This window comes from Mus caroli, chromosome 9, assembly GCF_900094665.2.
Source record: "Mus caroli chromosome 9, CAROLI_EIJ_v1.1, whole genome shotgun sequence".
NCBI lineage: Eukaryota > Metazoa > Chordata > Mammalia > Rodentia > Muridae > Mus > Mus caroli.
In genome coordinates, this window is record NC_034578.1 from 118,396,925 (window position 1) to 118,413,030 (window position 16,106).

General features: G+C 46.7%; 2 protein-coding genes across 2 annotated transcripts in view; one reads left to right on the top strand and one right to left on the bottom strand.

Annotated features, from left to right (window-relative positions):
* The window catches only part of Tgm4 (transglutaminase 4), a 32,811-nt gene extending 25,105 nt beyond the window's left edge, over positions 1–7,706 (top strand). The window contains exons 11-14 of the mRNA XM_021172316.2: positions 1,719–1,994; positions 2,475–2,644; positions 4,868–5,004; positions 6,879–7,706. Of these exons, the coding sequence (XP_021027975.1) occupies positions 1,719–1,994; positions 2,475–2,644; positions 4,868–5,004; positions 6,879–7,020 (725 nt within the window). The 3' untranslated portion in view covers positions 7,021–7,706. The remainder of the gene's footprint in view (positions 1–1,718; positions 1,995–2,474; positions 2,645–4,867; positions 5,005–6,878) is intronic.
* A 439-nt stretch (positions 7,707–8,145) lies between these two features.
* Positions 8,146–16,106, bottom strand: part of Zdhhc3 (zinc finger DHHC-type containing 3) — a 47,010-nt gene continuing 39,049 nt past the window's right edge. Inside the window, exon 7 of the mRNA XM_021172453.2 lies at positions 8,146–10,741. Within this exon, the coding sequence (XP_021028112.1) occupies positions 10,484–10,741 (258 nt within the window). The 3' untranslated portion in view covers positions 8,146–10,483. The remainder of the gene's footprint in view (positions 10,742–16,106) is intronic.

Sequence of the window (16,106 nt, forward strand, 5' to 3'; positions counted from 1 at the left end):
AAAAAAAAAAAAAAAAAAAAAGACATCCAAACACTCTTAGCTGTGGGCTCCTGTAAGTTAAAAAATAAGTTACATATTTTTTATTCCAAGAGGGAAAACCCAGGGCATAGTTACAATCAAATGAAAGCAAAGCCAAAACCCAACAGTATAAAAAGTTCAGTTTTCAAATCTGAGGTCTGCTTGTGGTCCTTTAGACTCCTGAGCACCTATATAGCTCTGGTTTTTTGGTCCTGCTATCTGCAGCACACAGAACTGGTCTCTTAAGCTCAAGTTGGTTCTATGCTACAACTGTCAGTGTCCTTGGTGGTTATTCCATGTTTCTTGCATTTCAAATATGCTGGGGTCTACATGGTTGCACCTTCACCAGTAATCTGGCTGTTCACAGTGCCAAGGTTCAGCTGATCTCCATGATCCTTCATGCCTTCAAAACCAGTACTACCTGGGAAACTCGTAGACTACCAAGTTCAGCTGCTAGCATGAGATGCAACCTTTGCCCTCTCTAGACCACAGATTCTGTGTGCTGAGAATGAGGAAATACTCCAGAAGATTTTACCTTGACGATGCTGGTCTCTAAATCACAGCAGATTTCTCATCTCTACCTGACCAGCAATTGATTATGTCATAGAGGTTTCACTTTGGTGGTACTAGTTTCTTGATAATCAGCTGATTTTTTTTTTTTTAAGACAGGATCTCACTGTGTAGCTCTGGTTGGGCTAGAACTTCATATGTAGACCAAACTGGCTTCAAACTCACTGAGATCTACCTGCCTCTTCTTGAGAAATGCACAGCTGATTCTTCAGCTCCAGCTGATCAGATACCAGAGTCTTAATTCAAATGTATCATGCAGATAACTCTGAAAGACTCTTTAGGGCACTCTCAAGATTCCCTTGAAGCTTCATGAGCCAGGGTGGTGATGGCACACATCTTTAATCCCAGCACTGAAGAGGCAGAGGAAGTGGATCTCTGCATTTAAGGCCAGCCTGGTCTACAGAGTGAGTTCCAATAGCCAGGGTTATACAGAGAAACCTTGCCTCAAAACAAATGAAACAAACCAAACCAAACAAAAATTCCCTCAAAACTTCATTGTCTGCATTGCTCTCAAATTTTTTGTTTCTCAAGCTCCCACAAAACAGCCCACTGAGCTTTGAACACTCAACAGCTTTCCCAGATCATAAGTTCCAAAGTCCCATAATCCTCCCGAGAATATGATCATGTCGGTTACAGTGATACCTGACTCCTGGTACCAATTTCTGTTTTAGTTTGGTTTCTATTGCTGTGATAGAGACCATGATGAAAAGTAATTTGGAAAGGGAAGGGTTTATTTGGTTTACATATTCTGCTTCACAGTCCACTGAAGGAAGCCAAGGCAGGAACTCAAGGCAGGAACTGAAGCAGAAACCATGGAGTAACACTGCTGACTGGCTTGCTCTTCATGTCTTACTTAACTTTTCTTATACAACGCAGGTCACAGGGGTGTTAGACCTACAGTGGAATAGGCCTTCCTAAATCAGTCATTAATTAAGAAAATGCCTCACAGACTTGCCTTTAGGCCAATCAACTGGTAGCATTTTAGCATTTTTTCAATTGAAGTTCTTTTTTCCAGATGACTATGGCTTGTGTTGTTGACCCCCCCACCCCACCCCCCAAAATCTAAGCAGACCAATGGGAAGGCTCTCTCAGCCCCCAAGGGTATCTTCAGAAAAATTCTGTCTCTACAGGCAGCCCAGAGGAGAGGAAGGTCATGGCGAGGGCTTCTGGTAAACCTTCTGATGACAAGCTCAACTCTCGGACGCTGAACAACTCTCTTCAGATATCTGTCCTCCAGAACTCGTTGGAGTTAGGAGCTCCCATCTATTTGACCATAACTTTGAAAAGAAAAACTGCCACCCCACAGAATGTCAACATTTCCTGCTCCCTCAACCTGCAGACATACACAGGCAACAAGAAGACAAACCTGGGAGTCATCCAGAAGACTGTGCAGATCCACGGCCAAGGTACCAGAAGCAGAAGCAATGAGGCCCCGAGCCACAGAGAGACCAGGATGCCCACCATCGGATGTCTCTTTCTTCTCTGTGAATCACTCACAGACTTTAACTCTTTATGTGAAAACACACACAGCATTTATTGAGCACTTACATTTTGGTGGTAACAAGGAATCCAGGCACAGAAGAAAAACAGGCCAGGAGTTGGAGGTCGAGCACACAATCACAAGTGAAGGTGCTCATGGTATCATGAAATGCCTCTGCAGCAGCAGAGATTCATTTGGTGCCCCCCTTCTCATCAGTGGGCTGTGGCTGCTCTCAACATGAGCAGGCCATCCTGAGAGTGGGAGCCTAGAATAGGTCTTGAGGTCGTAGTTAATGACTAAATCCATTTGGTCCCTGAGGGCAGGCTCTCTAAAGAGAGAATAGGATTCCTCTGTGGCCAAGCAGCTCTATCTCCAGAGCTAATCTCTCCTTCCCATTCTTTCACAGAATCAAGGGTCTTTCTCACCATGGATGCCAGCTACTACATCAATAAACTGGGCATGGTTGATGATGAGATGGTCATTGGAGGGTTCATCATTGCAGAAATTGTGGATTCTGGTGAAAGGGTGGCCACTGATACAACCCTGTGTTTCCTGTACTCTGCCTTCTCTGTAGAGGTGAGCTGCCTACACTCCAGAAAGGGATCCTATCTGAAACTTGACCTCAGAGAGGGGCAGAGCTCAGGGCTTTTGTGGTCTCCTGGTTGACTGATTTTGGGCCAATTGCATTCCTAAGGAAAGTGGCACATCATTTTTTTTTTTTCCATACAGGTATTTCTGAGAAGTGATGTGTTAAACAGTTTTTCTTTTCTCAACTTTTGGCTAAATGGATTTAAACTTTAAAAAACAAGGAATACCTGTGCACAGTACAAAATTATAAAGATGCAGTTGGCACAGTTAATGGTCTCTTCCCATCCTCCTCCTCAGGCGTTCAGTTCCTTTTGCCAAAAGAGATCTATGCCATCAGGTTCTTATGTATCAAAGAGTTTTGGATACATGCCAGTGAAGTGCAAGGCTTGCCATGGCCCTACCCCATGTTGGGTGAGATGAAGCTGGTGCCAGATTTGCTTGGGCTCTCTGATCAGTAGTCTCCCATGCATGCAGGAGTCAAAGACAGCTTGCATAAGAGACTTTCATTATGTTTCTGATGACCTGTCTAACACAATCATCCCAGAGCCCTTCCCTGATGAGGCCTGGCCTAGTGTAGGGTTTGTCGAAGATGTCTACATCTCAGCAGGTGTACCTCCCATAGGAATGTCTCAGGCTGAGGACATGGCCCCCTTTGGAGACCATGTTTTGACATTTCTGCAGCAGTGTGGTTGAGGACACAAGGCACTGACTTATTCTTAGACATGGTCGGGTGCTGGCCTGGTCCCCACTCGGTGAAGCAGAGCGTGCATACTCACTCTACTTGGAAGTAGTTCCAATGTACCCACCATAGCTTGATCATCAAGAATTCCTTCTGAGGGGCTGAAGGTTAAGAGTACTTCTTACAGAGGAACCAGGTTCAGTTCCTAGTACCCACATCATGATTCATAGCCTCTTGTAACTCCAGTTTGAGAGTATCTGATGCCGCCTTCTGACTTTGGTGAGCACTAGGCATGCATGTGGTACATATACATACATGCAACCAATCACTCATGCAAATAAAATATATCTGAAAAAATAAGTTAAAAAGCTTCTGGGGGTGGTGGTGGTGGTGTCTCCCTTCCACCCTCTTCCAGGTGGCATCACAGATATCTGTGGGTGTCAGAGAACACTTATCCCTGAGATCACACAAGTTTAGTTTGTGTTTCAGGTGTCCAGGAGGCAGACAACTCCAGCTTTCTCATGACACACTCAGTTGTCTGTGCTTCAGACCCTAGGCACCTTAAGGAGAATTACAGAAGGAGACAAAACTTGAAACATGCAGGCAAAGACATGATCTCTGGGATGCCCTGGGTAGGGAAGGTGGGGCTCTGGGAAAGAGAGTACATCCAGGGCAGGCAGGGCAGAGGCATGCAAGAGTTTCAAGTGTCGAACACAGCTTGGTTTTGGATGGCCGTCCTGTAAGGCAACTTGGTATTTTGGGTCATTGGCTATTCCTGCACAAACATTATGACCAAGAAGCAAGTTGGGGAGGAAAGGGTTTATTCAGCTTACACTTCCAAATTGCTGTTCATCACCAAAGGAGGTCAGGACTGGAACTCAAGCAGGTCAGGATATTGGAGCTGATGTAGAGGCCATGGAGGAATGTTTCTTACTGGCTTGCTTCCCCTGGCTTGCTCAGCTTGCTTTCTTATAGAACCCAAGACTACCAGCCCAGGGATAGCACCACCCACAATGGGCCTCTCCCACCCTTGATCACTGATTGAGAAAATGCCTTACAGCTGGATCTCATGGAGGCATTTCCTCACCTGAAGCTCTTTTCTCTGTGATAACTCCAGCTTGTGTCAAGTTGACACACAAAACCAGCCAGTACAGACTAGTGTCCTTAGTATAGCTTGGGGGATGGGGGGGCTCTAACAACTATTTAGCCCTTAAGCTTTGTAATAGGGGGAGTCTTGACTCACTGGATAGATCAGAATGTAGTTCACATGAGGATTTCTGGCTACCATGAGATTACACACCTTGAGTTCCTTAAAAATATGTCTGGCAGGACTAAAGAGGTAAGCAAAGATGAGGAACCTAAGAGAGAGGCACAGGCAGGTCAGATTCCCCACTAGAGCCTCCCAAGTGATCACAGATCTACTGAGACTCTGGGCTTCGGGAGAGGACCAAGAATGACCTTTCTTGCTGGAGCCTGTCCTCTGACCTCGAATCTTCAGTCTGTCACACCTGTCTCTTCTCCACTCTTAACAGGTGCCGAGCACAGGCAAGGTCAAGCAGCCTCTCATCATCACCTGCAAATTCACGAACACCCTGCCCATCCCTTTGACTAACATCAAGTTCTCAGTGGAAAGCCTGGGCCTCAATAACATGAAATCCTGGGAACAAGAGTGAGTCTTCCCAACATATACCTGTGCCATACTTTTGAGATGTAAATGCCTAGGATGTTATAGTAAAAATGTAGACATAAAGTCCTGTTGCCAAAATGCAGAAAAGGTTACACTAGTTAGTACTCTACCAACAATAGACCTTTTGTTTCTTGACAGTCTGGTTGGTTGGTCTTCAGAAATGGATGCCAAAGCATCCCTGTCTTAATTTGTGTTTCTATTTACAGCTCAGGTTTTCTTGTTGACCCTGTAATTTATTTGTACTTCCCTTTGCCTGTTTTTTCCTAGGGAGTCATTTACTTTTTTTACTAACCTGAGTGCAGCCTTAAGGAAGTTATGGTGTAAATTGCTTGTAGGAGTTGGATTATTTGACATCCTCACTCTATAGCCCTAGTTAGCTTAAAACTTGTTATACAGACCAGGCTAGCCTTGAATGTGCTCCCATTTGTGGCACTGCAGTTTGTTTTAAGGTGCTGCCCTGGAAGTTGCGCCTAGGGCCTTGTAGATGATAGGCAAGTCCCCTCCTGTGGAACTACACCCCAGCCTAGACTGTTTAAAACCCTAAGCTGGCTTCACTACTGGAACTCACCCTGTAGACCAGGCTGGCCTCGAACTCAGAAATTCCTCTGCCTCTCAAGCGCTGGGATTAGAGGCGTGCGCCACCACTGCCCGGCTTAAAATTTTAATCTTCTCTGTGGACACTGAATTTCATGTCATTATAAGAATATAGAAACAATCTACACTTTTCCTGAAATTTATGGTCCTAGATACATAATTATTACTGTCAACTTCAGCTCTGGAGTGGAATAGTACAGAGCCCCAACTTTGTCAAATAGCCTATCATTTACCTAGTATTCTGAAACATTGTCTACAATACAGGTAACCCCCAAATATACCTCAGTCTCTGGACTAATAGGCTGTTTCATTTGTCTTTGTAGGTGATCTTGTGTCACTTAAATGTTCAGAGCAAATCACAGTGCTGGTTCTCAGCTTGCAGGAACCTGGGATAAGTTCCCATGCATCCACACGTCTTCTTTGTAAGGGGCATATTCCTAGTTGGAGTCTTTGCTGCCTTTGTGCAGGGGTGTTTCTCACAGTTTTCTGTCTGATGGACTAGACAGACACTATTGATTTTGGTATGGCCACATATCTAGTAAGGGATTTTACTTAAATGCTCTGTTGCTCAGGCCTGTTTCTTACCAGGTGTCCAGATCCTCCAGGTAAATCCCAGCAGACTCCGGTTATTCTGGGACAAGTTTCTTACACTTCCACAGATATGCTGTTTCCCCATGACCACTGTTAAAGAACAGATTCTGGCAAGATGGTGGTGCACACTTTTAATCTCAGCACTTTGGAGGCAGAGGCGGGTGAACCGTTGTGAGTTCAAGGCCAGCCTGGTTTACAGAGTGAGTTCTAGGACAGCTGGGGCTACCCAGAAAGATCCTGTCTTGAAACATCCCCCCCCCTCCAAAAAAAAAAAAAAAACCTCAAACCAAACAAACCCCCAAATAAACAAACAACAACAACAAAACTACATTCAGTTCAGTAGTATTGGGGCAGGGCCTCAGAGCCTAACTACTCTCATGTATTGCCATCTTGAATACTAGGATTAGACAACACTTTCTTGTAGATTCATCATAAAATTTGTTCCTGAGGGCTCTCAGGAGGGTTTGTGACTGGCATAGCTGGAAAGCAGCCATTCCAGCAGGCCATCTTGTCTTACAGCTGAGACAAATGGCTACCCTCCAGGTGGAGGCCTGCTTCACAGGGATTTCCCAAGATCTGTACTGGAACCGGATGCCTGCCTGGTTCCTCATGCAATGGGATTTTTCTCTCTGTGGCACTTTTGGCTGACTGTGTGCCTTTGAATTTTCTAGGACAGTGCCACCTGGAAAGACCATCACTTTCCAAATGGAATGCACCCCAGTGAAAACTGGACCCCAGAAATTCATTGTCAAGTTTATTTCCAGACAAGTGAAAGAGGTTCATGCCGAGAAGGTCGTTCTCATCAGCAAGTAGCCCAATTTGATACCATGGAGATGGAGGCAGGAGCCCTGATTGGCTCTGAGCCTTGGCTAAGCATGTTAACATTTTCTAAATTGCATTTAGCTTTCAGGTCAGGGATGGTTAAATTTGATTATGCGTGTGAAGGCACATTCAAGAGCCAGCCCAGCAAGACAGAGCTCAAAGGCCAATGTAACCACAGGCAGTAGTTCCAGGGAGCCAGAGTACCTGGGCACATGTCATAGGCAAACATTTCAAATACATATTTAGGAATTGTGGCCTCAGAAGACAGTGCCACTGTCATCTGGATTCAGAACCATATACAGAGCCCAGATATAGAAGTGCTGGAGGCATCTTCCATCTAGACCATGGATTCTATCAAGTCCAGGGGTGCCTGGAGGCTGTGCTGGAAGTCTTATAGAAAGCATCTTGGAGCTGGTCCTGGGTCAGGCACTACACCCTCTTATCCCAAGGCTCTGTCCTCTTAGAAGCAGGCCCCACGCTGGCGTGAGGCCCTCTTGCTCTGGATAAGCCATGGGAGGTAGACCCTTTCTTTGAGTAAGAGTCTATGGCCAGTGACAACATCTGAAGAAGAAACGTATTCTGCCCTGTTCTCTGGAGTCTGTGCTTTGCTCTGCTGTTAAGGTATCTGCTCACATATCACTATGCTTTGAATTAAACTCTGGCAACTCTAAGATGGCTAAGTGGTCTGGTCAACCTCTCTCAAGGGCTGTAATTCTAAGTGGACATGTGTTCCAGAGATATTCAGTACAGACTGAATAAGGGGTATTTTGTGTATTCAAAGGCCATTCTTGCCTTAGGGTTTCTGTTGCTGTGATAAAACACTACAACCTAAAGCAACACAGGCAGGAAAGGGTTAATTGCATCTAACTTACAGGTAACCGTCCATCTCTGAGGGAAGTTAGGGCAAGACCCTAGAGGCATGGGCTAATGCAGAGGTCACAGAGGAGTGCTGCTTACTGGCTTGCTCCTCATAGCTTGCCCATCATGTTTTTTTCTTCCATCCAGGATTACCAGCCCAGGGGTGGCATAACTGATAATGGACCTGGCTCTCCTACATCAATCAAGAAAATGCACTACACATTTGTGTAAAGGCCAATCTTACAGAGGCATTTTCTCAATTGAGATTCTCTCTTCTCAAATACCTTTAGCTTGTGTCAAGTTAATTTAAAACCTGTCATCTTTCCTTCATTCTTGAAACCAGAAAACCCCAAGTCCTGACTCCTTTTTGCCCAGATGCCCACCTCTGTGGTGTGTAGATGTCTGGTACATGCTTGTGGAATAACCTCTTTCTATGCTGGGGCCATGGAGGGTCAGTTAGTAACCCCATGAATTCAGTTAGTGTCTGTGACACTTGTTTTACACACTAGACCCGAGAGGAAGGATGTTGTCCAAGGCTTTGGGCTAGGATCTCCTGCTAAAAAAATTGGCGCCTCTAGCCGCAGAGGTAGGCCAGAGAACTACTATTCAAAGCAAGAGGCAGGTGTGCAAGCAGCCCTCCGGCCCAGAAACACTGGGCCTCCTCTTATCAGCTGCAGTGCTGAGTAGAATCTCAGGAGTTTCCGTGGAGAGAAGGCCATTGGGTTCTGGTGTGAAGGCACAAGGCCCAGGGCTGGACAGACTACTACCTACATGATCCTGGCTGTCCAGTACCTCTTGGACACAGAAGAAATATGGCTGAGGCCTGACATGGTAATGGGTTAGCTGAGAAGTATGGAAAACCTAAAACTGGGAGCAAAATGCACACTTCAACCTTTCCAGGAAAAGCACTCTAGAGGAAATGGCTGTGGGCTGGGAGGTTTCTCTGCTGCAGGTCAAGCTGTCTCCACGCAAGACTGGTTTTAGCCTCAGTGTACAGGACATTCAGTTAACAAATCCTGACTCCAAAGCTCCTTCCTTAATTTAACTGCTGCTCCTTGGGGACCTAGTCACTAGCTCTGATTTCTCCCTGGTATGGAATCTCTGGTTATGGTCCAGCACCTGGGCCGTCCAGGTCTGTTTGGGGTCGGAGGTCCTACAGGTTTTTCCACATAGTGCCAAGATTAGGGACAACTTGGGTTCCTCATGTTATTGTTAATAAATGTTAAAGCAGACCTGCTTGGAGGAAGTGCACTTGCAGTGGGGTGGAGTAGGCCACGTCTGCTAATGCTGAAGTCCTGCTGACACTCTGTGGCACCACCTAGGATGCTGCCCATGAATCAACCACCACTTGGCTCCCCACAGCTTTCTTTTCTCAGGGTCCTGAGACAGTACCTCGATTGACTCGTGTCACAGAGGTCACAGGTTCCACTGGCCCAGGACTCCTGCCCTTCCGCAGAGCTAGAGGAGCTGTGATACGATCCTCTGCCAGGGTCAGTGACAGCCACACTGGGGAATGGTTGAAGGGGTGAGTTGAGCTGGGTGTGTTTCTTGAGACTATCTAACTGGTTAGACTGCAGAAGCTGCTGCTTCAGCCACCACTGCAATGGACTGGGGAGTGCAGGAGCCTGCCCAGACTATCAGTAACAGCCAGATACCTCAAGCTCCAGTGAACAGACTAGGTCCAAGCTCATCCTGGGAGAGCAGTGCCTGGGGTCTTCCTGGCTTAACAGTCTGCATGTCCTGGCCACCACACAGTTCTTCACTGTTTTTAAAACAGGGTTTCACTATGTAGCCAGAACCATGTGGACCAGGTTCTCTTCAAAGCAACAGGTTCACTTGCCAGCTCTAAATGTTGGGAATAAGTCATGTGTCATTAGGTCTAGCAATGCAGTTTTCTGTGAGGCACCGTCTTGGGCGCTGCTCTAAAATGCAAAGGAGGCCATTTCTTGTTGCACCTGTCCCCATGTCTTACAGACTTTTACCAGGAATTCAATATATGTCTTCACCTAGCTCTTCTAGGAATGCATGCTTGTGGCTATAGAAAGGCTGGCTGCCTTGTTGTCTCAGGGAAGAGTCTAGTATCTATAGGATGGCGATACTGTCATAACTCAGGCTCATTTCCATTTGGGTAGGCTCTGTACGTATGTATGCATGCATGTATGCATGCATGTAGGGTGCTCTTCAACCAAGCCCAAGCCCTGAAGGCAGGCTCAGCAGCCCCTCCTTTGTTGATTTCGAGTCAGCCAGCCAAGGAATCCCTTTCCTGGAAATGGCTGGAGTTTCTCTAGCCTTCCAGGCTGGTCTTCTTTGATGTTAGAGCATTCCTTCCCCAAGATCCTCAGCCTCCCCAAGACAGCCCTCAAGAAGCAGAAGTGGATCCCCCACCCCTGACATCCTGGTCACCATTTCCCTTGCTGGATCACTTTTGGCACATCCTGCTAAGAGGAACTCAGAGAAAGTCCCTACTCTCCTGTACCCTCTATTGCCCTTCCTATCCCCCGACCCCAATCCTAATGGAAAAAAAAGTGTGGGGTGACAGAGTTGGTAACACTCATCAGGGTAGCAGCCACTGTTGGTGTCTTATCCTCCATGACCTCTATTCATCTAGCACCTCCACAGAGTCCCTGTCTTTTGTCGCCTCCAATTGGCTCTCAGCTGTTTCCATGTTGTCCACGTCTGACAGAGATGACACTTGACGTACCAAGCCCTTGTCAATGGGTGTCTCTGGTTGACAAGGTCTGGTGAAAGGGTTGAACCAGTTCAGGGAAAAGTTCCCACCAAAAGCCTCCTGGACCGACTTCCAGCTGCCCGACTGCTCCCTGGGCTGTTTTGTTCGTTGGAGGCGTTCAATACCCTGAAGGAGAATGGGCAGAAGGTCAGTGTACTACATGAACACGCCTTTTGCCTGGGCAGAGCAGGGGATGGGAATTTCAACATGGATCAACATGGACGGCACAGCTTGCTGTGGCCCAGGCCACTCTTGAAGTCCCTTAGGACTGCAGGGCAGAGCAGAAACTATGAAGCAGAACAAGTGGGCCTGGCATTGGACTTGCCTGTCACCCACATACTGGCAGACCCCTTCCTACAAAGGCAGTGGTCTGCTACTGGGCAGGGACCAGATATCCAATGGCCAAGTATATCTTGGCTTCTGTAGGCATGAGCTAGACTATCACCTATGAAACCACTAAGAAGGGGCTGGAGAGATGGCTCAGTGGTCCAAAGGTCCCATGTTCAAATCTCAGCAACGACATGGTAGCTCACAACCATCCGTAACGAGATCTGATGCCCTCTTCTGGTGTATAATAATAAATAAATAAATCTTTGGGTCGGAGCGAGTGGGGCTGGAGCACGCAGAGGTCCTGAGTTCAGTTTCCAGCAACCACATGATGGCTCACAACCATCTGTACTCATATACATAAAATAAATAAATAAATCTTAAAAAAAAAAAAAGAAACCACTAAGAAAGGGGCCCCTTGCCCACAGTAGGACCAATAAGCTTGGCATGGGGAAGGCTGAGGGGTGAGGATACAGCACAGGACACAAACATGCGAGGGGAAGCAAAGATGCCACATGCAGTGGGCACCAGAAGGTGCACAGGCCACTGTGGATTCATGCAGTGGACATTCCACATGACCTCTCCGAAGCTGACCACTCACCTGCTGTGGGTGCTGACTGTGACTCGGCCCCCCAGGCCACAAAAAGAAGGTGATGGGTAGGAAAAAGCCCCAAACAGTTATAGATACACACAGATCAGATCTCTAGACTCATCCTTACAAAGGCTCTGAGCCCCCAGCCAGGCCTCTGCTTTCTCTACCTCTTCCGCAAGCTAAGGGAATTTTCTGAGTTTCCCAGACAGATATTGATGCACTCAATCATGACTCAAGACCCTCTACCCCCAAGGAAGACTTCTGTGGTCCTAATTTATCTCTTTCATGCAGTTTTCTCCTGTAACTGGAATATGGCATACCCCTTTTGTAAGGAAGAGGCAGACACACAGACTAATCTGACTATACCCTGTACCAATACTCTAGCGCTCTTCCCATAACATCTCAGGGACTTGCGTTTCTTGACTTCTGTAAAAGCTTTCAGTTAAAGAATCTGGTCTTAGCCGAGCCTGGAGGCAGAGTCAGGAGGGTCTCCGTGAGTTCCAGGACAGCCAGGGAAAGAGATCCTGTCTTAAATCAACCAAACCAAACCAAACCAAAAAACCCAATAACAGATAATCTGATCTCATGTTCTCTCTTCATGAGACATCAATAACAGAAGGCGTCAGTGGTCACTTTACAGCAGGGAAACATTCCAGGAATGGACTTAACACAACCACCAAGGTCAGAATTGCCAAGACTCAAGTGGATCAGCAGCAAGTGTTCCCAGTTACAGGGAACCACAAATGTGACACGCCAGTGCCCCTCCCGTCTAACCCGACACAAGAGCAATTGACAAGAATGACTGACCTACAGTTTTCACCAGGGCCAAGGTCTGTGGTGGAACTATTTTGGAACCAGACAGAAGTGGTTTATTCTGAATTTGATAAGTGTCTTAGAATCAACTATACACTTAAATGATTTGTATTACATTATATGAATTTATTCTCAATTAAAAAAATCTAAGTCATGACAAATTTAAGACTGAGGAACTGATAGAAATGGGGTAGAGACAAGTAGTAGAATGTGGAATCCCTGAAGACAAAAGGCAGGTAGTGAAACCTCCCCCGAGGTAGAGGACAGTAAGTTTCAGGAGTTTGAGTCTTAAGGAGAAAATGGGTTTCAGCCTGCTGCACAGTTTAAGCTGGCCCCACACTCCGAGGCTCAGTGATCTTCCCACCCTAGTCTCTTGAACAGCTAGGACTACAGGTGTGCACCACTATGGAGACTGCAAGTTTTCCCCACCCCCTCCTTTTTCTTTCCAAATTACTTTCTTAAAAGAGGAAGGAATTTGTTGCTGCTGTTGTAAGATGTTTATCTTTGGTATCACTGAATGTCATTCAGAAGATACACAATTTTGCTGATTTTTGTAAGTCTGACATTATTTCACAATGAGAAGTTCAAAAGAACCCAAGACAGAATTGACACTGAGTTATAATGATAAGTTGAGAACTGGAATGTGGAGCAATGCAGTCTAAGTAACTAGTTTTATAAGTTGCAAGTGTGGCACTGAGAAACCATGTTTTGCATGACCCTGGGACATCCTGCAACCTGTGTCTTGCCTTAAGGAGAAGCACTTTGCACAGGACACCCCCCATGGAGCTGTTACCGTTGCAGATGGGGTGTATTTCTGTGGACTTGTCCACATTTCATATTTTTACCATGGAGCAAGCATTAGTTTTTGTAATAAGAACAAGAATCAGCTAAGACCCGAGTTTTAATAGCCTCTGCAGGTCATGCACACAGGCAGATGATGCCTCCACCTCCAGGAACACAGGTTCTCACACACACACACACACACACACACACACACACACACACACACACACACTCCTTGTGAAGGTGTCAGTATTAAGTTCCCAAGAGGCTGAGACAGCAGCCCAAGCTTGGTTAGAAAGTTATGCAGAAGCCGGGCGTGGTGGTGCACGCCTTTAATCCCAGCACTCGGGAGGCAGAGGCAGGTGGATTTCTGAGTTCGAGGCCAGCCTGGTCTACAAAGTGAGTTCCGGGACAGCCAGAGCTATACAGAGAAACCCTGTCTCGAAAAAAAAAAAAAAAAAGAAAGTTATGCAGAAACAGGACAAGTGCTTTCTTTTCTCTCCACCAGGTGTTTTCCCCATTGTTTGACAAAGCCTCACTCTGTAGGTCTCAAAGTCAGGTGCAGAGGCAGAGCAAGCCCAGGATTACCACTGTAAAGTGGTGTGTTAGGATCAACTGGCTGTGTGCCCACATTCCTTAGCAGCGACATATATAGACATCAGGAGTGTCAGCCTTGAGCAGGGAAAGAAAATAGTCTAAGTAAATTGATGCATAAAACAGACCCCCGAGCTTCTTTTTCTAAGAGTTGTAGACTTAAAGGTGCCCAGAAGACAAAGCTCTGCAGCCTGAGATTCACAGGGGTGAGCCATGTCAGGCTCAAGCGAACGGTGACTGACACAATTGAGCAGACCTCGGCCTCACCTGAATGTCCTGTGGAGTCTGACCGGTGAGCATTGCACCCCAGCATGAATGTGTGAGGCCTAAGACTCCCAAGGGTGGCAGGGACCCCAGTGCCAGCAGATACGCTGGCCAGCATCCCCACAGCAAGCTCTGGAGAGCTGGCCAGATGATACCAACTCTCTTCAGCAGCAGCTCCACATCCTTCTACTGTAGCCCACAGTATGAAACATCTTCCTGTTGCAACCCAGAAGATACAGACTCACAACCAAAGTACTCTGAAGTATCACTCAGCGGTCATGTATTGTAAAAAAGGGCAGGGGCAGACACTGGTGACCAGACTGGAAAAATCACAGCTCCTGTGCAGCTGTTACACACACAGAAACCAAAGCCCATACCATTCTACCTTCCATTTTTATCCAGTGCTTACAGAAACCATGAGAGTAGGTGATCATGTTCTAGAGACCACCTAAGGCGTAGGGAGCCTGTCCAGGTCATACTGGCAGTTAAGTGGCCAAGCAGGGGTTGTTGGAACACACACTGAGGTTAGACAAGTGCTGCCACTAAACTCCATCACCCCAGCTGAAGAATTCCAGGTGTCCTTTATTCCACAAGAGAGTTAATGGCGCCTTCCCCCTAGAGGGTTTCTAGCATGCCATCTTAGAAGTACCAGTCATCGTTCCTTTGTTTTTATTTGTCCGTGGGAGAGTAGAGGAGGGAGAAGGGAGTCGAAGGGCCAGGTTTGGGAGAACAAGCTGTTCAGTAGCTTCTTTCCTTTTCTTTTTGAAGCAGGGGCTCACTGTGCTGCCTGGGCTGGTCTTGAACTCCTGAACTCAAGGCATATTATGGCCCTAACTTGCTGAGTGTTGGGAATACAGACACATGGACCTGGCTTTTTATGAAGTCTTTGTTTTTTTGAGGTAGGATCTCATGTACCACAGGTTAATCCTGAGCTCTCTTTATGGCAAAGGATGACCTTGAACTGACCCACTTGCCTCCAGTTCCGAACTCGCTGGGTTTGCACACGTGCTCCTCCAGACTTGGCTTCAGATAAAGAGTTGGCCCCCATCAGTGAAGCTACAGTGGAAAATGAAGACCAGAACACTGCCAGTGGTTGGGTTGCTCAAACACTGTGTGGTCTGGAGAACTCACTGCACACTCCTCACAGGAAGGTTGGTTCCTTGGTTCTACCCTCGTCTTGCTGGCTCTTCAGTAAAGGTGCCATTGGTCAAGACAAACTCAGATGACATGTTTAAAGAGGCCACAGGTAACAGAGTGGAAGGAGTGGTTCATCAGTGGGAGCATGCTGGCCTCAGATACCACATCCCAGGAACTAGGCTGCTGTACCTACCAGCAGCGGCAGCAGGGCTAACCTGAAGCCCCACCCCTATAAATTCTGAGGCCCTGAGCTTGTGCAAAAAAAGCACTGGCCCTCCTTTTTTGCTGGAACTGATTTGAAAGAAGAGAAATTGAGAACTTCTTAGTTTGGATGGAGAGTCCAAGCCCATCCTCCTACAGTGGGGTGTCTGTGATGCCAGTCTTGCACGGGTATTCCTTAATAAGCACTTAGTAGTTTGCCTTGTTTGGAAGATTTCTCTCATCAGGATGCAAAGTGGTTCAGTCAGAATGAGCAAAAGCTAGCTACCCTTTAGTCCTGTAAGTCTTGTAAGGTCCAAGTGTTACAAAGGTAAAATGGTATTAAGGAAAGACTGGGCACACATTTCTACTGTATACATGTCACCAAGCTCATGCAAATATGCAGATGTGACATGAAGAAATGGACAAGTCCGTGGGATTACCCAGTCTCCTGGCCATGTCTTCTTCACTCCTATTACCCAGTTACCATTCTGGAAGATGGGCTACAAAGGCTCACTTTCCAGTAGGCCACGGAGAAAGACCTTTTACTCCATCTAAAGGGATCAGAAGACCCAGGACAGAGTCATTTGTTGACACACAGCCTTGGTCACTACTGTGCTCACAGAAAATTTCTCCTGGCTTCAGAGAGAATGCAATGGGACTCACAGGCCACCCTAGGGTAGTTCTGTCTTGAGGCCTTTTTGCTGTAGTTTGAGCACAAAGGACATTCACTTTGCAGCCTTTGATTGTTATGCAGAGGGAGATTCACACGCCCCCCCCCCC